The following is a 23,213-nucleotide window of genomic DNA, read 5'->3' on the forward strand; positions in this document are numbered from 1 at the left end:
ATATATTATAATGAGGCCAACTAAGATACCACATCCTTTATAAGGAGGAAATTGTTTCTTTTTATTTTAAGATGCACTGTGGGCATTAAAAATGTTTTTAATACATTGGGATAATAGATTTTAATTTGTTATGATTGAAGATGTGTGGGAGAAGATGAATTTTGATCAAAGGCAAAATTTAATTCCAAACCCTGAAGCTCCTTAGGGCTACAGAATGAAATGAATAATCCAAGTGCTTGCATTGACACAATGCATTAGATTCAATTACTTTTCTGAAGGAAACCAATCAGGGAAAGTGCATTGTTCCCGGAAAGCTATTCCAGAAAAACAGAGAGCCAGATTCCTGGCCCCTGTGCAGGCAGTCTATGACATCTATATTTCAATCATTTCAAATTTTATTACATTTGGGCACATTAAACAGATGTACAACCTGTTGTGAACAAAGACGACACATTGGCTACTCCATTTAGAGTAACTAATGCATCCATGAATGAGCATTTGGCTCTTAAATAGCATCTTTAGTGATTCACATTTAAATGTCACTCTGATTAAATGGTTGAGGACTAGGAGCTTAGTATTGGGATGAGTTTTTTAAATGGATTTCAAACATGGCAGAGAGTATAGGTCTCAACTTCATCAGTTTGACAAGGTAGTGTGGTCAATGGAAAGATTTAGAAATGCTTTTTGTTGCTCAAGAGGCAGTACCCTTCATGAATAAAAGTAGGCCTGGTTTTACACTCTCATTTTAATCCCACAAATAGCCCAAAGGATCATTGAGTAAGGTATTACCACCCCATTTGATAGATGAATGAAACTATTTGGAAATGAACTAACTAGTGATTTAGGAACAAAGTTGGAAACAGCATTTTATAACTGTAGTGGAAATATGTGTGTGTGCAGCATGGTTGTGTGTGATTTGTGATCAATAGTGTGTTTTTCTATAAACACACAGATTATAGAATCTTTGCATTTTATCAATACCTCTTGGGAAAAAAAAAAAGACTAGCTTTACTATTCAGTTACCTTTAGAAGTAGGACATTCTGGATGACATAGTGTGTTTATTGTTTATATTTTACTTTACCTGCTCACTTCCTTATGAACAAAATTTCTCTTTAAAATACCTTGGTTAGTCAGATTTATTTTCTTAAAGAATAGAAAATCACAGCCACTTGATATAACAGAAATATAGAAAAATGAGCTAAGATAATTGGCTATACTTGTATATTACTCCTAATTGAGGTATGAGTTTAAATTCCTAAACATTAGCATGCTACTAGATGTGGTGGCAGACATGGGAATTGTATAGTTTTATCCTCATCCTCAAACATTCTACAGTCTCAAGTTTGTACAAAATAACTGTAAATCAAAAGTGACAAATAATATGTATGAAGTTCAAACTAAAGAAGAGAGAAATGATTCATGTTTTAGGAGGCGATGGCATTCACTTAATTCCCTAAGGAAACAGAAATATGTTTTTAAATGGATACATGCTTTGAAAGAGAAAGAACCTCAGGGGGACAAAATTAAGTGATGAATAATATGATAAATGTGAAAACAGGTTGAACCTGGTCACGCCAATCTCCAAACACCTTACAGAGGAGATGGATTCTATTTTGGATAATCCTAAAAGCTCTAAAGAAAGTGACTAATATGATCTTATTTCATTTTTAGCAAAGTTTTGTTTAGGTTAATGTTTGGACTTTTGCTGGGGAAAATTGAAATAGACAGTCCAAGTAAGAATATCATTTACTGGCGCTGCGGCTCAATAGGCTAATTCCTCTGCCTATGGTGCCTGCACACTGGGTTCTAGTCCCGGTCGGGGTGCCGGATTCTGTCCCGGTTGCTCCTCTTCCAGTCCAGGTCTCTGCTGTGGCCCCAGAAGGCAGTGGAGGATGTCCCAAATCCTTGGGCCTTGCATCCACATGGGAGACCAGGAGGAAGCACCTGGCTCCTGGCTTCAGATCAGTGTGGTGCGCCGGCCGCAGCGGCCATTGGAGGGTGAACCAAAGGAAAAGGAAGACGGTTCTCTCTGTCTCTCTCTCTCACTGTCCACTCTGCCTGTCAATATATACATATATATATATATACACACACACACACACACACACACACATATATATATATATATATATATATATATATATAAAATTTAACAGGATAGTGCTATGGCATAACAGGTTAAGCGACTGCCTGTGATACCAGCAGCCTATATTGGGGCCAGTTCAAGTTCCAACTGCTTCACTTCTGATCCAGTTCCCTGCTTATGTGCCTGGGAAAACAGCAGAAGATTGCCCAGGGGGCCAGTGCTGTGGCGCAGCAAATTAAAGCCCTGGCCTGAGGTGCTGGCATCCCACGTGGGCACTAATTCTAGTCCCAGCTGCTCCTCTTATGATCCAGCTCTCTGCTATGGCCTGGGAAAGCAGTAGAAAATGGCCCAAGTCCTTGGGCTGCTGACATGTGTGGGAGACCCAGAAGCAGCTCCTGGTTCCTGGCTTCGGATCGTCTCAGCTCCAGCCGTTGTGGCCATCTGGGGAGTGAACCAGTGGATGGAAGACCTCTCTCTCTGTCTCTACCTCTCTCAGTAACTCTGTCTTTCAAATAAATAAATACATCTAAAAAAAAAAAAAGAAAACAAAGAAGAAGAAGAGTGTCCAAGTCCTCTGTCACCCACATGGGAGACCTGAAAGAAGCTCCTGGTCTCAGACCAAGCTTCTGGCCAGTGCAGCTATTTGGGAAGTGATCTGGTAGATGGAATATCTCTCTCTGTCTCTGTCTCTCTCTCTCTCTCTCTCTCTCTCTCTCTCTTTCTCTGTCTCTCTCAGCTTTGCCTCAAATAAATAAATAAACCTTTAAAAATATATATCACTCAGTAGTCAAAGCCTAGGGTCATAAAAAGTCTTGTAGATGATTTGGAAAATAGAGCAGAGATGTTATCAATCAGGTAGAATAACATGGATTTGTTGACCAGTTGAATTAATGTTTATAGGAAGAATGTAGGTGTCAGATTGCTTGGAAATTCTTGATCTCTGGGTCTCAGAGACAGATGATGCTATTGAAAACAAAGTACTAACAGAGGTAACAGGATGATGTTGATTTTGGTTTGGAACATGTTGACCTTGAATGTTAAATGAACATCATTTTGGAAATATGTAACACTTTGTGGAGAGGGAAAATTTATGTCTCAGAATGCAGATAACAGTGGCATATTAGATTTAAAAATCATGTAGATGCATTGGCATTGAAATGTTAAAAAATGATCTTTGTCAATGACAAGAACAAAGAAACTAGAATAATGAAGCATGAAGGGCAAGAAGAAGTGAATGAAGATATCAAGGAAGAGCAACCACAAAGTTAAACAAAAAAACAAAAACTAAAAACAAGCAAACAAACAAAAAACTAAAAGTCAGTATGAGGAAAACGAGAAAGAAGTGGCAGTATAGAGGAAAGAATCTTTAAAGCAATCAAAATGAATCAAGATGGGGCCTGCACTGTGGCATAGTGAGTTAAAGCCACAACCTGCAGCACCATCATCCTATATGGGCGCTGATTCAAGTCCCAGCTGCTCCACTTCCAATCCAGCTCCCTGCTGGTGTGCCTGGGAAAGCATCAGAATATTACTCATGTTCTTGGGCCCCTGCATCTATGTGAGAGACCTGGAGAAAGCTCCTGGTTTCTGGCTTCAGAATGGCTCAGCTCTGGTCATTGTGGCCATTTGGGGAGTAATCTCCTTCTCTCTCTCTCTGTGACTGCTTTTAAAATAAAATAAATAAAACAAAATCAAATAAGAATCTAGACAGAGAAATAAGAAAACATCATAAACTATATTTAATCTATAAGGGAAAGATGATTTGATTTTTAAGCAACCATTTCAGTAGACTTTTTGGTCATTGAATCCAGAGCATATAGACACAGAGAATTTGACTTACGGAATAGTCACAAGGAAGTGAACTCCTCTTTTAGAGTCAGGACATCTTGTTCAAAGATGCATCCCCAGCAGCTAAGAATGCATTGAGCACAAAAGAAGTGTGCAAGGAACATTTATGAGTTAAAGACAACTGAAGGATTTAATAAATGAAAGGGGGGGAGGGAGAGGGAGAGGGAGAGTGAGAGAAATGCAAGGGAAAGAATAAAGGAAGGAGGGAGGGAGAAAGAATGAAAGAGATGGAGACATAGCTCCAATGTGTTGGAATAAAAATGTTGTTGAATAAAAGGGTGCCTGAAACGTTTTGGATTACTGCTGAGAATAAGTCAATGAAGAATAAATAGGAAGAGTGAGGTATGCAGAAAAATCCCAGTAATGGAAATTGACTCAGAAAATTATAGAAAGTGTCTAGTTAAGGATGTGGAGAAATTCAGAGATGAAGAGGAGGAGGCCATGGGGATCTCTCACTGGAGGGCAACTACCTTCTTAGTGAAATAGACCCTGAGATGCTCTGCTGAAGGGTTGAGCATTTTGTTTTACCCAAACCAATATGTCCTAAAGTTTTCATACGGCTGTTATAAAATGCATACTATTTGTAGCTACAATATTATCTAACTCTCGAGAAGGCTAGCCTTAAGTTGCATTCATGATTTTGAAAGGCATTGGATGATTTTTTATTTGGTATGAAAGATGAAACAGTGGTGCTTCATACTACCTTGACAGTCATTTTTCACAATGGTTCCATAAATGCATCTCTAGAATTTCCTGGTCTTGCTGAGACATATTTTTCCTTTTCATCCTCATGACTTTCTTGAAATGGCAAAAATATTTCTGAGTCTTCAGAAGAATATTTTTCAAGAAAAATTTCATTCTGCTCAAATACTTTATTATCTTGGTACTTTCTATAAAGTCATTGAGATTTCTCCTGTCCAAGAAAGTTAGGGCATTATCCCACTAACTCTTAAGACACCAGAAAAACACCATTATCAAAAAGAGCATATATTACAAATGTTTAGAAAGCATGAACGTCTTATGCCCAAGAAAGAATACACTTTTTTTTTTTTATTCCAGTCCCCTGACTTTGTTTGGTAGATCATACTATCTCAGTGTCTCCTAGAAGGTCAATGAATGACTGACAGTGCACTTAGGAGCTTTACAAATCCCAAGAAAATGCATTTATCTGGCTGTGAAATTTAATACCAGAAAGACTTTGGGTCATATGAATCTTCTTCTGCCAATATTATAGAGAATGTAAATTCCACAAGATAGGGTGCATAGTTTACTTGTCTAGCACATGAAACAAGACTAATAAAGGAACTATTCAAAGATGATGTCAGTTTTTAATGTTGTATGATAGATGGTGGCCTGGGCTATGAAAGTCATTAGGTACATTATAACTGATAAGAAGCTTTCAAGAAAGAAGATATAATTAAACTGTTCAAAAGATCATGGCATGTACTGCTGTAGTGAACTGTTTGTCTCTTTCCTGAGTCCAGGGAATTACCTTCTATCTATGTTATCATCACCAGGAAAATGTGTTCCTTCTCCAAGGCCCATTTTCAAACTGCCTGAAAGTTTGAGAGCAAACATAACTGGTTCTCATAAGCATACAATTCCATCCTCAAAGCATAAGTGTGTGGGCAGGCGAGAGAGGAGCCGCTCAGATGGAAGCCAGAGTACAGTAGCTGTCATTCAAGATGTTTTGCAAAGTTAAGGGTGCAAGAGATCTAATTCAGAGATTTGTTAAATGAAGCTGATTTCAGAGGCTGCCTCTGTGTTATCTCAGGCATTTAAATTATCTGCAAACCATATGACTGGTGGATGCACGGCCTCTGTTTTGAGAAGAAAGTGAAACTAAAAGAATTAATGTGTCTGAGCTCACAGAACTAGAGCTGTAATAGAGCTAAAATTTTTTTGTGCAGTTTTTCAAATTGGCCATCAGAGTATCCGAAGATAGCATTTGAACATATGATGTTTTGACAGGAAAATGATTATTGGCTAACCATAACTAAGGTTCAAATTGTCATGGAAAGTTTTCTTTCAAATGATAGTTTGAGAATGTCTGCACTTAAAACAATTGAAAAAGCAAAAGTTCTAAAAATATCTAGCAGTTTTTCAGGGGTTACACTTGTCCCTCCTTTCTGCCTACTTTCTACTTACTGAAGATAATTCATGTCTGTGACTTCAACAATGTGCATAGACCAGTGAATGTGATCAACTCACAATGACTACTGCACAGTATGATAAAGGAGGTGCTCTGATGAGGAGAAGCATTGAATCCACACAGCCCAGAGGAGAGGCATAGAGTTCAGCATGGAGAAAGCTTGGCTAATAATGGAAAGTTTCCTCTAGGAATCCACCTTTGAATTGAGTTTAAAACATGATTTATCCAAAGGAATATCTTTAGGCAGTGGTTGCAACTTGACTGCTGGCTGAGGTCTCAATTTACCTGTTTCTGTATCCTTAGGACCCATCATTTTGGCTTATGGTTTGGCTTGAGTTTTAGATATATCTTGTTACCAACAATCTGGAACAATTTTAAGTTAGATCTGTGTTAGACCAAAGGATTTTTAAGGTCATGAAGGGAAAATGCTTCAGATGAAACTTAGCTTAAGATCCAGATCCTAAAACACCATGAGTATCACATAAAGGTTTGGATTTTCAGTCCAAAAAAAAAAAAAAATGAAAAAGCTATCAAAGGGATTTAATTCAGAGAGCTACATGAGAAAATCTGCATTTAGAAGGATAAATCTGGCAGCACTGTGGAGAAAGATCAGCTAACAGGCGTTGCATTAATTTAGCCAAGAGGGATGAGCACCTAACCCAAGGCAGGGCAGTGGAGATGGAGATGAGGGGATTAATTTTACTCAGATTTTTCCTTTCTCCACCATAAATTGAAACTATGACAACTGAAGGAATGGCATAAACAGAGAAGAACATCATTAAATATAATTATTATCTATGCTGGTGTTTAAGAAACCTGTGAGTTATTCTTTATTCCCAAACATTAACCTTACTTTCATTATGAACATTTATCAGTTTCCCTCTTTAAGCTAAAAACTGTCCCAAACATTGTAAATATAAGACAAAATTTGATGATATTCTAACCAAATGTCACTGTAATTCCTTAAAATCCTGGCTGTCAGCACAAATCCCCTTTTCTCCACTTATATCCCTCATCTGATGATGTCTTACTCATATTCTGCATCAGTTGAAAAGCCACTTCCTCCCACGGGACTTCCCAGGGTTTCAGGATTTGTTCTTCCATGGCACCTGCCCAGTACTTCCTCTGAGAGAATGTCTGACCACAGTCATGGTTCTGAAATCATGTGGTTCAGTTGTCTGGGGTGCCCTGGGGACAGTGACCACTCCATTTTGTTTTCTCTCTAACAAATAGTGGGTGTTTAGGTATTTTTTGAATAAATAGTGAGTTAACAAATTAAATTCCCCCACATATAGAGTTGTTTCATACTTCTTAAAACTTTTACCTTTAGAAAGCTAAACCAGTTATTATACTTTAAACAGACATTAATATATCCATTTTTGCTCAGGAAGGTCAAGGCCATCACATGTTAATATTATGTAGTTCCAGCTTCTACTTCTAGATTGGAAAAATGAGCTACATATGGTTAGCTAAACTCATTTCTAAAAACTTGGCATGTTCTCAAACCGTATTCAAAGCTTATGTCAGTTTTGAAGACACAAATAAAATACATTTTCGAGAACTTCCCCTTCTTTGGTTGAATTTTTGGAAAAGATCTCCCACGATGTGAATTTCTATAAACCATATTCTAAACTGAATTTGAATATCATAATTTGAGCTGTTTTCCATAGACCCTTTCTTCTTTAATCCATGACACTTCAAGGAGCAGGGACATCTTATTTGTGTACAGAAATAAGGAATGTTTTAATTTTAGATTCCAAAGTACCACAGATAATAACATATGTTAATCTTAAAAGCACTTATCATGTTTTAAGTAAAAGTAAGTCTCTTAAGGATGTTCCATAGATTTTGCTCTGGTTTTAATAAGCATTATATTTCAGTCCTGACTCTTCAGAAACTCAAAAATGAATAATAATAAAAAAAACTTTGATGGGTGTGTGTGTGTGTAAAGTGACTTCTTGCTGTAACCTCCTCACTTTATGTAACTATGACTAAGTGTCACATTAGTAGGCAGCAATTTCACCTCAAACCCATGATGATAAGCACTTTGCAATAAATAATGTTGTGTTTGCATTTTAAGATAGCTATCTTGCCATGATTATTGTACACTTTAACTTTCATTAAAATCTAAATATTCACTGAGTTTTATAGCAATAACCATAAAATTCTTTCAATGACTATACAACTCTATATTTTGCCCATGTGAAAATTAAGACAGAAATGAAAAATTATTGATTTTTTCTTTTTTCCTTCTTCCCCCTTCTTATTTGGATTTGGAAATATATTGCTTGGCAATTACTGCCAAAGCCTGCTCACAAAATAAGCACAAACACTTTTTATATTGTTAGAGTATGATTACCTTCATGGTGCTTTAGGGTGGAAACATTATTAAAATGTTTTCTTTGTGACTAGAAACAGAAAGATAAAATTGATATAGAATTATAGGGCAAGCTATGAAGAAAGGGAAGGTAAATTAATACTTGTTTAGCCTCTTGTCTTGGTCTATTCAGCCTGCTAAAACAGAGTCCCATAGAGTGAGTGGTTTATAAACAGACATTTATTTTGCACAATTCTGAAGGCTGGGGAGTCCAGGATCAAGGCAGATTTTGTGTCTTGTGAGGTCTGGTTTGTAAATAATTGTCCTCTTGCTATGTCCCCACATAGAAGGGGCAAACAAGCTCTATAAGATCAATCTTATAAGGATTCTAATTCCACTCACTAGGGTTTTTTCCCTCATTTAGTCTATAGTACCTCCATTTCACATCAGTCATGTTGCTGGTGATTTTATGATGTATTATCTCATGATAACATAGAATAACAATCTTGGAAAGTACTTCATTCAATATAAAAATAAGAATAGTTGAGGCTCAGAAATGTACATGTCCTACCTAAAATCAGATAATTAATAAGTGATTGGTTACATATCTCTTACTGTTTTTATAAGACACTAAACTATGGACAGAGTTGAAATCTAGAAAGGAGAAACAAAATATTTGATGTTTAAAAATATTAATTTTGGCCGGCGCCGTGGCTCAACAGGCTAATCCTCCGCCTTGCGGCGCCGGCACACCGGGTTCTAGTCCCGGTCGGGGTACCAATCCTGTCCCGGTTGCCCCTCTTCCAGGCCAGCTCTCTGCTGTGGCCAGGGAGTGCAGTGGAGGATGGCCCAAGTGTTTGGGCTCTGCACCCCATGGGAGACCAGGAAAAGCACCTGGCTCCTGCCATCGGAACAGCGCGGTGCGCCGGCCGCAGCGTGCTACCGCGGCGGCCATTGGAGGGTGAACCAACAGCAAAAGGAAGACCTTTCTCTCTGTCTCTCTCTCACTGTCCACTCTGCCTGTCAAAATTTAAAAAAAAAAAAATTAATTTTAAGTATATATTTTGAGCTAATTGAAACTGATTCCCTTCTCCTTGGGATAGTTATATCTCTTTTTTATTTTATTTTTCTGCCATAGTGCACCACAGCAGTTAATAAAATTGTGTGTAAAAAAATCCCATTTTTAACACTTGACCTTGATATCCAGGAAGCATCAATAAACAGCCAACCACAGGAAATTGAAGTCTGAAAAACTCTAGGAGAGTTAAGATATTAGGAGCATAAAAGTAGAAAATAGATATTATTGAGGATATGAAGTGGTAATAATGAATGTCTGAGCCTCAGGCAAGAAATCCAGAGATTATGGCTTTCAATGAGCAAGCAGAGCCCAGGGAAGACATTAAAGGTAATGGTGAGTGAGCAATTTGGAAGAAAATATGAACACAGTTTAATTTTACTGGAGTCAACTTTCCACATCAAAGTATACCACCTGATTAAAACGAATATATATGGGATGAACATATAAGGCAGTTAATTTTTTCCCATTCAAGGTGTTAACTAGGAAGGGTATTTTCAAATAGTACATAAGTATAATGTAATCATGCCCTGCTTTGTGTCTCTCCTAGTCTTTCTGTGACTCCAGGGGCCTTTTCTGATGTAAGGTAGCTCTTTTGCAGTAACTGTTGTCTGCCGAGCATTATACTGGTTCATTGACTGCTTCCACAACAAGTGTCAGAAAACCCAAAATGCCTGAAAAGTACTGGTATTGATATAGCTATCAGCACAATTAGATAGTTCTTCTACACTGCTGCAAGACTTGTTCCATTAATCTCCCTTTATGGTGGTAAGAGGAATGAAGTAGGCATATTCCTCTAGCCAGTGCAGCTTCCACACAGTGTTCAGGGTTCACTCTGATTAGATTGATTTGTGACATTTGGAAGACCCCAGTTATGGTGGTTGGGAGAGCCATGCTTATTTGGCTGGGACTGAACAATATGCTGAGCTGAGAGAAGCACAGTTGGTCTCTCAACAGGAATGCCCATTGCCAAGAGACAGGAGAATGAATTCTGAGAAGCAAAAATGTTAAATGTCCATAAAAGTCTCCAGCCACTCTATCTGGTCATCTTAAAGGGAACTTTGTTTTTTCATCTTTTTTTTTTCATCTTTCTTATATAAATGTGATAGTGATAGCAAAGAGCAAGAAGACAGAATATCTGCTCTCAAGGAGCTCCGAGTGAGTGAAAGTGAACAGTCCCTTGTACTCATCAAGGCCCAAATGGGGCTGCAGTATGACAAGTTCCATCTGCCAAAATTTGAGGCAGATATAATTACTAATCTCTTTATCTTAAAAGTCTGTTTTGGGATTATCAAAATGGAAAAGGGTGTAACACCCTAGTCTCTTAGCTCTTTCTGTGCCCAATTTTTATGAACACAGATCAGTTTTACTACAAATGATACATAGAAGAGGCCAATATTCTGCGGCAGTAATGAGACTTCTTGTCACAGTAGGCAACACAGAACTGGCATTTGGCTTTGTGCATTTGGGAAGTGGCATCAAAGGTAAACTTTTAAATTTGTACTTTCAATGGTAAAGATAAACACTGGTTTCCTTCTACTCATTCCTAGTAAATGCCTAGCATGAAGGTCCCAACAGTTAACAGATGACAGCAATCAATGTAACCACAGGAAAATTTCTTTCTCTCCTAGATATCTGTGACCTCCATGTCCCCTTTAGATGTCCTGTTTACTTCATAATTGAGTGTGTCTTCTCTTTAGTACCAGATAAATATATCTCAAAATATCAAAGGAAAAGATCTCAAGTTGTTCAGAAGTTTGTAAAGGTAGAGATACACTGGATCACAAATCAGTGTCAAAGTTGGATCTCTGGGCTTATTGTCACAGATTCACTGCAGAAAACAAATATTCAGGCAAGCGTGGGGTAGAATTTTTATTTTTTTCCAGTTATTTTCAAAGACTCTGCTCTAAAAATATTGTCATGCCTGCTTCTAAACTGTCCACAGAAGCAATACCTTGTCATTTTTAAAAAAGATATCATCTCACCCAGGAGTTCACCCTTCTTGTTGGTTGTGTTTCCATCTTGGAAAGAAACAAACAACATTCAGGCTGATGGATTTTTAAAACAAGTATCAATCCTTGTTGATAAGAAATGTGAAGTGCTTGTCTTTTGGCTTTCTTTGTCCATCCTGGTCAACAAGTGCTTTGAATAAATGAAGCAAGTGTTTATGAAAGTTAACAGCATGAGGGCTCTGTTTACCTAGATACTGGAATCAATACAGGATTTTGTCTTCACTTTCTTTGTTTAAAGCTATTTTAGGTTATATGATACCATATGCCATGCTTTACAGATGTGGGCTTACAAAGTAGTGATGGTGCTAAAAATATTCAACAAGGCAAGACTTAAAAGTAGGAATTTTAAAACTAAAATTATTGATCTCATGTATCAGACTCTGTGCTAAATGCTTTCTATATAGAATCTCAGTTAATTTGATAACAATTTGATGAAAACAATAATGATATATTTTAATTTAATTTAAGGTAATTCTTATTTATTTGAAAGAGAGAGAGCAATAGAGAGAAAGCTCCCATCCACTGGTTTACTCTCTAAAAGCTTTTAGTGACTAAGGCTGAGCCAGGGTGAAGCCAGAAATCAGAAACCCAATCTAGGTATCCTGTATGAGTGGCAGAGATCAACTACTTGAAATATCATCTACTGTCTCCCAGGTTGGGTATCAATAAGAAGCTGGAATCGAGAGCAGAGCTGAAACTTGAATAAAAAAAAAAAAAAGAAGCCAAGTACTCCAGTGTGGGTTACAGGCATGCCAATTGGCATCTGAACTACTACGACAAATACCTTCCCCAGGGAACAATAATAAGATTGATAGACAAGAAAATGTTCCTAAGAATTCAGTAGTAAGCGTCATTCAGCTACCGAATAATAAATACAGGGATAGAATCTACAACTCCATGATTCTAGGGCACACATGTCTAAGTCTGCCCATTAGCCAATGATTTATTTGGAAAAGAAGGATATAAATATTTAACTGTTCTTCTGATGCCAGCACTGTGGGGTAGAAGGTTAAGCCTCTTGCCTGCAGTGCTGGCATCCCATATGGGCACTGGCTCAAATCCCAATTGCTCTACTTCTGATCCAGATCCCTGCTAATGTCCTTGGGAAAGCAGAGGAAGATGGCCAAGTCCCTGGACCTCTGCACCCATGTGGGAGACTTAATGAAGATTCTAGCTCCTGGCTTCAGCTTGGCCCAGCCCTGGCTGTTGTGGCCATTTGGGGAATGAACTAGTGGATGGAAGATTCTCTCTCTCTCTCTCTCTCTCTCTCTCTCTCTCTCTCTCTCTCCTTCTCTCTCTGTATCACTGCCTTTCAAATAAGTCAATATTTTTTTAAAAAAATTAACTGTTCTTCTGAAAAATACCTCCCTTGATTTAACAATATTGTATTATTTGTATTTCTATAATAGAAAACTAACCAAGAGGCACAACTAGATCTTGTGACATTGCCTTCATCATGTGAGAGAAAGCATACTTGTTTAAATTCAGGATTATGAAACCTGTTTTTATTTTTATAACATGCAATGTGTCAGGCTTAATCTGTCTTGATTTTTGGAGTCTTGTTGCAAACAGATTCGTTCTTCAGCCCACATAATTTTCACTTTAAGCCAAGTATTCCTATAGTAGAGTTGGTTCCTATCAAGCAATGTCTAAATGCTCAGACTGAAGCAGAGGAATGACTTCTCTTAACAAGCGTTTCTAATTTCTAGAGTCTTGCATTCATATGTATTGATTCATTCATTCATTCATTTGAAAGATGAATTGAGAGATTCAATTGAGAGTGAGAGTGAGCTCATTTCTGTTGGTTCACTCTCAAATGCTTGCAACAGTCAGGTGTCTGAAGCTAGAACTCAATCCATGTCTCCCACAATGGTGGGGATAACTACTTGAACCATCAATGCTGCATCCAAAATCCACATTAGTGGGAAAATGGAGTCAAGAACTTGAGCGGGGAGTCAAATCCAGGTGCTATGATGAAGGACATGAGCATCCTAGCCATCATTGTACCCACTAGGACAATTGCCCATCCCTCACATTTGTTTTTAGAACTTCTCTTCTCTGTTCCTTTGGTTTCTGAATAACATTGATTGTATGATCATTCCCAAGTATGTCAGTTCAGTCCCCTCAAGGAAACAGATAAGAAAACAAAGTTAGATGTGTGAAAGATTTATTGAGGAGAATACTTGTAAGAGATAGAGAAGGAATCCACAATGAGTTCAATAAGCATTAGGTCACAGGGCAGAACCAGGACATACAAAAATAGAGAGGGAACAAATGTGATTGGATAGGAAGAGCCTCAGACTACAGTATAATGAGAACCTTTCTTCCTGGCCAACAGGATAACTTAGACATGAAGATTGCTCCATATTGGGCAAAAGCAACCAGGCCTAATACCTCATCTTGTTCATCAATTGCCAGGAGCTGCCCAAAAGCCAGGCATCTTCAACTAAAATTGTGTGCCGGATTTTGGAGATTGTAGATTATCTGCGGAGGAAAAGCTGAACCATACTCCTCCATGTCTACCACATATACCTCTTAGTCTCAACTTCCACTGAGGTTTGAGGTCCAGATCTTTCATGGCTCCCGCTCAGCTCTTTCTGAGGAGAGTCTTAGAAATGGGCAGTTAGTGCACTAAACTGCAATCCTCCTCACTGTAGTTCTTAAGAGCACTGCAACTAGTCATGATCAGCTCCCTTCTGCACTGCTCATTCTGAATCCACCCCACCTTTGATGAATACCTCTGTTGATCTTGGTGGCTTCCTTGATGGTGAGACAAGTTGAAATATCTCAATTTGAGCCAGGCTTTCCGTGTGTGACCTTTTAAAGTCACAACAGAGCAAGAGAGTATTAAGATACCCGAGTGGTCACCTTGGTTGCACAAATACTGTAGTTCTGTCTTTCCTGCTGATCCAGGTCAATGATATCTTCCACAGTTTTTACTACCTTCTTGCCAGATGTTCACTCTACAAAGGGAGTTCAAACTGATCAAGACTTGTTCAGTCTTGTTCAATGGGTTGTTCAGTGGGGCCCTTGCTATGCCTTCTAGAAAGAATGTGCCTTCTTTAGGAACTGGGACCTTTAAGGCTACATAGTGAAGAATGATAAAGCTAGTGTCTTAGTCAATTGAAGTTTGTTATAGCAGAATCTCACAAACTGGATAAATTATAAATAATATAAATTTATTTTATTCATGATTCTGAAGACTGGGAAATCCAAGATTTAGAGCTGGACCTTGAGAGAGCCTTCTTGTTTCTTCATAACATGGCAGAAGTCATTACATGGTGAGAGGGAGGGCAAGAGATCAAAATCATGGCCTCAAGTCCTTTTATAATCTGTATTCATAAGGGTGGAACTCTCATAACATAAAAACCTCCCTTCAGGCTATACCTCCCAATGCTGTGCATCAGAGATTAAATTTCAAACACATGCTTTTATTGGACACATTCAAACCATAGGAGGTAGGAAACGCAAAGTACCCCAATGGCTCATTGATTAACTTTTCCATGAACTGCATTACTCATGGAAAATTCTCTCTTGAACAGCACTCTGATCACATGTCACTGTTATGGGGATGATAAAGATGATCTCAGCTTTTGTCTTGTGTAGAAGCAGAATTTCCACACCCACAGGACAGTGAGCAAAGCAAGATTATTTAAGCCAGAAGCCTCCTGCCTGCAGCAGCTAGGAGGGGCCACTCCAAGTGAGGAATACCCCTGAGAAACTTGCCAGTGTAGGGACATTTACGCACAATTCAGAAGAGCAGAATAACAGCTAACATTGAATGGGTGGAGTGCAAACCCCATCAGATGGCCTGGAGCTGTAATTCTGTGTACCCTGCTCATGATAAAACAAAAACTCATCAGAAGGGTGGGATCTGTAGTGTGTCTTGCTAGTCTTATGATAAAACTGGAAACTCAGAGGGCTGGGGATTGACATTTAGTCTTGCAGAAGGCAGCTTCTGGGGAGAAGTAAGCATTTTGTTCACTCTTAAGAGGACTTTGCCCCTTTTCTCATGCTAACAGGGACCTGACCTAACTATTAGCCCATCTAACTCCTGACATCACCACAGTGGTAACACTAGGAATTTGGTCTTCTTGCTGTAAGAGGAATATGCATACCATCCCATAATAGGTAGCATCATCCTATTGGAGACTATGTTCCTATCCATTAAAGTCAAACTTGACCATAAAATTGGTTTTAATCAGTGGAACATGAATGAAATATTATATGCCACATATAAGTAGAAATTGAAGAGACAATGGGTGTTTCAGTCAGTGATTACCCTTTGTCAGGAGAACATATCTTAATAGGGGACTATAATAAAGAATGAATGAAAAAAACATGGAGCAAAACAACAACTGGTGAATAGCCCACCCAATTAAAGCAATCAAGAAATAAACCTATGGTGTAATAAAACACTAGTGAGGGAGGACTATGTGTTACTGCAGGATAACCTTGTTACAGCTAAAAGTGGCAATGAAAGAAACGAAAGAAGGAGACAATGGTTCTTGTCTCATGTAGAAAAATTTCCACAAAGACAAAACAGTAAGCAAAGCAAGGCTTATTTAAGTCAGAAAACCCCTGCCACAGAAGCCAGGAGGGGGAAGACCCTCCAAGAGAAGACCCAAGAAACTGATGGAAATGGAGTCTGAACCACAATTCAGGGAACAATCAAAGGGTGGGATTGAAGCTCATCAGAAGGCTGTAATTGTAATCCTGTCTACTATGCTCACAAAATAAAAAAGCTACCAGAAGGGTGGGATAGGTAACTTCTTTCTGTTCTCTTGATAAAACCAGAAACTTAGAAGGGTGAGATCCTCACTTTTGTCTTCCTAAAGGCAGCTTCTGGGAGAAGCATGCATCTTTCCCCCTCTTACACGGACTTCCCTTTTCTCATTCCAATCGGGACCTACCTAGCTACCTATTAGCCCACCTAACTGTCACAACCTGACAAGTTCTGACTAACAGACTGTACAATTTTGCAGCTCCAATGTTTTGCTTGATACTTTTATCTTCCTATTTCTGACTACAGGCACATGCTCATTAATGACTCTGTTGTTATTAATATATCTTTGAGGGGCTCTGGATCAGTAACATTAGAAAAATCTGGATATAAATTTAAGGACACAAACTCATTGGTCCTACCTACAGAGTTTCTGATTCAATGGTTGCCTGGGTTGTCCTGGGATCTGAATATTTGAAAAACTCTACAGACTCCTTTAGCAAATTCCAGACCTAGTTGCATGCTCCATTCCACAATCTTCAATTTGCTTTGTACTAATCATCTTTCTTGGTCTCTTGAACCTAAACATGCCAGTGCTTTTATTTCTCACCCCTATCCTGACTTGAATAATGGCCTTTGTGTTAGCCCCCTTTCCTTATCCTGCATCCTCAGCCTGGTCAAACTAAAACTGCACATGTATCTGCTATATTTTTATTTTTACTATTGAATTTCTCTTAAAACAAGCATTTATATGTGTGTTTAAATGTACATATGTGAGCAAAATTCAGTAAGTTAGATGAAATTGTTTTATGCTGATAAAAGATAATTCTGAAATGAAACTGCAGAGCTAATTATTTAACTGGAAAAAGGTGCAGATCCAATTTAGGTCAGAAGAAACAGAGAAATTGCTGATACAATGAATTCCAGTAACTGTCAAATGCTTGCGAGCATTAACACATACATAAATCTCTCCAGGTGGCTGTTAACTTGGAACAAGATGATTGTTCAAATAAATTCTTGAAGGATCCTTTTGTTCAATGATATGACAAAACACATAGGGAAACTACATGGAAATGAAAAATGATTTAAGGAAAAGTTGGATAAAATCATGTAGCTTATCTTCTGTGAGAAAGAACAAGACCACAATCATCACAAATCAAAGATATTCTTATACCATAAAGACTATCTGTGTCCCTCACCATTCATATTCTTCCTTAATAATTTTTCACTCTGAGTAAGTTCCTAGTTTACGTTTTGGTTGATGTTCTTGGGGGAAAAAAGCATAAAATAAAATGTGTGAGAAAAAAATTGCACTGATAGTATGTTTACAGCTATGTTGTGAAAACTTCCATTTAGCCACCACTTTGATTTCATTCATGTTTCTGGATATTCATTGCTGGATCAGTACTCTGAACTTGTTCCTTTTCCTAAGAGTTATTTATTTATTTGAAATGCAGAGTAACAGAGAGATACAAAAAGAGACAGAGATATCATCCATCTGCTAATTCACTCCCCAAATGTCCTCAACTACTGAGGCGTGGCCAGGCCAAAGCCAGGAGCCAGAAGCTTCTTCTAGGTCTCTCATATGGATGCAGGGGCCCAGGGACTTGGGCAATCTTCAGCTTCTTTTCCAGGTGCATTAGCAGAGACCTAGATCTGAAGCAGAGCAACCAGAACTTGAGCTGGCACCCAGTGGCATGTTGGCACAGCAGACAATGGCTTAACCCACTACACCAAAGAGCTGGCCCCTTGCATTACACTTCTAGCCACCCTGATTGCAGGAGGTCTACTTACTATCTGAATACCAATGGAAACTACTCATAAAAATGAAATGCATACAAAATAATTTTGAGTGGCAAGTTATCATTGGAATTAAATGCTAGAAACCAAGGCTAATGTTCTTGTAGAACCCTTTCTAGCTTTATCCACAATGGACAGGCAATTGTAATAAACCTCAGATAACTAGGAGGAAAGTCTCATTTCCCATTATTGTTCCTACTGGAATGTTAAACTAGTGACAAATGTTATAAAGACATGAAAGATACAATAAAGAGAATTGAACACTATACCTCAAAGTCCTTCGTGTTATGAAGGCAGAAACAGATAAAATTAGAGTTTCAAAATGCACCTAAATAAATTCACACAACTAGAAAGCTAAACTTAGCAAGTTACAAGAATTCATGTACTCAAAGGAACTTTTTACCTTTCTTAGCTGATAAAAATCAGTAATTTATGTTATTTTATTTTTAATGATGCCTGTTTTTGTTTACTCTATTGATGAATGAATTCCACTGATGGAGAAAACTCTAGAACAATCTTTCTTTTAAAAGTCCACATTCTGGCTGGCGCCACGGCTCAATAGGCTAATCCTCCGCCTAGCGGCGCCGGCACACCGAGTTCTAGTCCCAGTCGGGGCGCTGGATTCTGTCCCGGTTGCCCCTCTTCCAGGCCAGCTCTCTGCTGTGGCCAGGGAGTGCAGTGGAGGATGGCCCAAGTGCTTGGGCCCTGCACCCCATGGGAGACCAGGAGAAGCACCTGGCTCCTGCCTTTGGATCAGCGCGGTGCACCGGCCGCAGCACGCGGCCATTGGAGGGTGAACCAACGGCAAAGGAAGACCTTTCTCTCTGTCTGTCTCTCTCACTGTCCACTCTGCCTGTCAAAAAAAAAAAAAAAAAAGTCCATATTCTGGGGCCAGCATTGTGGTATGTCAGGTAAAGCCACTGCCTAAGATACTGGCATCCCATATGGGTGCCAGTTTGTGTCCCTGCTGTACCACTTGGGATGCAGCTGTCTGATAATGGCCTGGGAAAGGAAGAGGAAGATGGCCCAAGTGTTTGGGTCCCTGCCACCTACATGGGAGAACTGGTTGAACTCCTGACTCCTGGCTTTGGCCTAGCTCAGCCTGGCTATTACACCATTACAGCTACTTGGGGAGCCACTTGGGGATCCAAGATCTCTCTCTCTCTCTCCCTCTCTCTCTGTAACTCTGACTTTCAAATAAATAAATAAGTCTTTAAAAGAGTCCACATCCCTATCCATATCCTTTTTCTTTATAAAATAATCATCAATACTGAATGGCATAAAGGAAGCTAAAAATTACGCCATGTATGACTAGTTGAACTTCAAACTGGAAAAGAATTTCTGATATTTATTATTTGGAATTCAAATTTTCCAATGTACAACTGAAAAATCTTAAATTTGGAAACTTAGTATACCCTGAAGGCTCATAAACGATTTGGATCCATCTCAGGTGGTATTTAAACTTCACTTCTGAAAGGCTACCACAAAACACACCAAATACTGGAGTTAAAAGAAACGTTTTATTGGTGTGTGGGGGGGGGGGGGGGGACACCACAGGCTGGAGAGAGAGGGTGAGAGAGAGAGCTTACGAGAAAAAACAGGTCTTATTATAGCCCTGCAGAGATATGGAAGTAGGAGCAGCAAGTCCTGCTAAGGTGAGGGTGGAACTGACACTTGTGGTTGGGCCATTTGGTCACCTGACTTCTGGAGAGCCAGGCTGGATGTAGGAACTGAAACTTATTCTGAAGAAACCAAAATGTATTATACAAGATGGCAACTGGACCAGAGCCTAAAATGGCGCCCACGGCTTAAGATGGTGCCTCAGATATGACAGCACCAGTATCACTAACAATCTCTTTACTAGATGCTGTTGTTTTACTCTAGCTAGATTGCTAGAACAATGAAATCCCAAACATAACTGAAGGTCCCTGGGTAACTGAGAAACCTTGTTAATTCCTTTGTCATTTTGAGCAAGTTTTTCCTCCTTCTTTGCCTCTCTTTTTTTTCCTCCTCTGCTTTTTCTCCTTTTTTTCCAGGCTCCTCTCCTCTTCCCACTTCTGTCTCTGTCCTGGTCTCTGTTTCTTTTCTTTCTGAAATTTAATAATAGAATATTTGTTATTATTGTTTACTTCAAATTTACCAATATTTTAATCAGACAAATAGTAGCAATGATTTTGATGATATGGTGAACAAGGATCTCAAGGGCTGACCACTGGGATTCATTTACTTGATAAATGGCAGTCTGTGGGGGCTGGCATTTGGCCTAACCTTAAGACTCCCATCAGGACATCTGAATCTCACATCAGAGTACCTGGGTTTAATTCCTGACTTAGGCACTGAACATCCTGCTAATGTTGACCTTGGGAGTCAGCAGGTGAAGATTCAAGTATTTGGGTCTGTGCTGCTCCCGTGAGAGACCTGGATTGAGTTCCAGCTCTGGGCTTCAGTCTGGCCCATCTCAGGTCATTCCATGTATTAGGGGAATGCATCAGTCTATAGGAGTATTCTCATTCTCTCTCAGTCTCTCTCTCTCTCTCTTTCTCTCTCTCTCTGTCCTTTTCTCTTTCATACCCCTAACCCCTGACACAAACATATACAAATCTCTCTTTGTGTACTTTTTAAGCTACTGCTAAGAGCCAGTCAAAGTAAAGAAGATAAAGCTTGCCATACAGTAATCTTCCTTTGGGATACTAAGCAGGTCTGAATATTACGATATCAGAAAGTATGTATTGAGATTTTTGATCATAATCAAATTGTATTTACTTTTGTAATTTAGCACTAAAGCATAGAATGCTTCCATGCTACTTGAAATTGTTTTAAAAGGCAACCCTTTGAAAACAGAGGTGCTCTGTCACCAGTTTAAAGTGAAAATTTGCAATTTCACCAGTGTAAATACGTGCCAGTCTGAGTGTGAGTATCCTGGATCACTGTCTTCACGGATTTTGGTCTACTTTCTTTTACAGCATAGGTGGAGAAGTAGGGCGAAGCCACGAAGGAAGTTACGTGGGCAAACACTTCCGCATGGGATTCATGACAATGCCTGCTCCTCAGGACAGACTTCCCCACCCATGCCCCAGTGGCTTTTCCGTGAGATCACAGTCCCTTCACTCAGTCGGGGGCACAGACGATGACAGCAGCTGTGGCTCCCGGAGACAACCACCACCTAAGCCCAAGCGGGACCCCAGCACCAAGCTGAGCACCTCCTCGGAGACGGTCAACAGCGCGGCAGCCAGTAAGAGTGGGAAGCCCCACGAGAGATCTGAAGGTAAAACATACGCGTGCACGGCACCCGAAACCCCATTTCAGACCACACACTACGGCAGTGCACTCCTGAGCTTCTGACTTCTTGGGTGGTCACATAACCCTGCTCCCATCACCCTGAAGTCCCAGAAATGGGAAACCAAGGGGCAAGTTACTTGCTGTTGTGTTGTCAAACCACTCCCAGAAGAATTTATTTAATTTGTGTCATCAGAAAGGAAAAGACAATAGATGAGTTTTCTTCCTTAAAACTTCAAATTAGTAGAGAATTCTGCCTAGAAATTCACCCAAAATTTATCTTAGATTGCTTTTATGGACACTATTTGTTGAGTTAATGGAAGTATTATGTGATTATTAGGGATGCCTTTTAATTCTGGAAAATATAAAAAAGAAAATAACCTGTACTTTTATCTTTTAGAAATAATCATTTTTGGCATTTCAGTGTATTTCTAGCTAGTGAATATGAAATTATGTATGTAGATGTATGTTTGTTTCTATACTACCTATTTCAGTCTCCACTTTATTTCTCTAATTTATGTGTTTGCCTATATTGTTTCTCAGCTATGAAATACACAAAGCAAATCTATCCTGCCATCCTTGCTGGTCTACAAATATGAATTATGTCATGCTAAAAACACTCTGTCTCACCAGCTCTTTAATGGTTATTGAAATAAGTAAGGTCTTTGTTTTCCTGTGCTTTTCCTAAGAGCCTGCTGGTGGGAGAATGTTCTGAAGTGTGCTATGACAAAGCTCTCCTGGTGAGTTCTGCCTGCTCTCACAAAGTCTCACAGGCTGGGTGGCTTATAAGGAACTACATTCCTTTTCCACTATTCTGAAAGCTGAACGTCCCAATCAGGGTGCCATGTGGTCTGTTCGGCCTAGAGCCCTTTTCTGCGTTACACGCTGCTGGCTTCCCTTGTATCCCTCACTTGGTGAGGAGAAGGAAGACAAAGAAAGAGTGGAGTGGGAAAGAAAGAGAGCAAGCTCTCTTCTTATAGAGGTCTTCTACCTGCTGGTTCACTTCCCAAATGGCCAGAACAGCCAAGGCTGGGCCAGGCTGAAGTCAGGAACTCCATCCAGGTTTCCCTTGTGAGTGGCAGGAACTCAAGTTACTTGAGCCATTATCTGACACTATCCGGTGCACGGACAGGGAGCTGAATAGGAAGGTCAGGACTCAAACCAGCACTCTGATATGGAATGTGGTATCCCAAGCGGCAGCTTAACCTACTGTACCACAATGCCTGTCCCTACAGAGAGCATCTGTGTGTGTGGTCTGCTTGTATATTCATGTGGCTCCTTTTGTTTCCTTTGCCTTGTAAAGTATATTTGACTTTTTTCTCATGATTTAGAGTTATTTCTATGTTCTTTAACTTGTAGCACATTGAAACTTTTGAAACAATGTAGGTATTTAGTTTCCTTGTTAACACGTTAAAGACCATCTAAGACTTGCCTCTTATATATATTTAAAATAATTGTCATAATGTTTCTTCTGAAATTAATGCCTGGTGCTTTTCATTTCTCTTTATTTGTGTGATCTTATACCAGAAGTCATCCTTCTCTTACTTATACTGCCAGAAAACTACACAATCAATTGCCTTAGATTGTTTGCAAAAGAAGATTATTGATGTCAGATAGTGATCCCTGAATGAGTGGGCCCAAATGTACTCTGGAAAGATTCAGGAATAAAAAGAAGTAAAAGAACCACCCAAAGGGTGAGGAGGAATGAGACAGACAAGGAAGCAGTGAGGAAGGGATGTGTCACCAAACCATGTCACACCGCCAGCAGCATTCCTGGGAAGGTGCAAAATGCATGCTGCAGAGCCAACTCCCTCTGGGTAGGGGGTACTTACAGTGAAAATATGGGGAAATCTTGATATTCCCCATAGACAGAAAACTTGAGCAGCAATTCATTGTCTTAAAACTGGAAATGATGACCATTCA

The 23,213-nt window shown here is 39.2% G+C and overlaps 1 protein-coding gene across 1 annotated transcript in view; it reads left to right on the forward strand.

The window, feature by feature from the left end:
* NYAP2 (neuronal tyrosine-phosphorylated phosphoinositide-3-kinase adaptor 2) overlaps positions 1-23,213 on the forward strand; it is a 286,714-nt gene that overhangs the window by 96,892 nt on the left and 166,609 nt on the right. The window contains exon 2 of the mRNA XM_062202217.1: positions 20,978-21,279. Coding sequence (XP_062058201.1) covers positions 20,978-21,279 — 302 coding nt within the window. The remainder of the gene's footprint in view (positions 1-20,977; positions 21,280-23,213) is intronic.

This window comes from Lepus europaeus, chromosome 1 (assembly GCF_033115175.1).
Source record: "Lepus europaeus isolate LE1 chromosome 1, mLepTim1.pri, whole genome shotgun sequence".
In the NCBI taxonomy this organism is placed as follows: domain Eukaryota; kingdom Metazoa; phylum Chordata; class Mammalia; order Lagomorpha; family Leporidae; genus Lepus; species Lepus europaeus.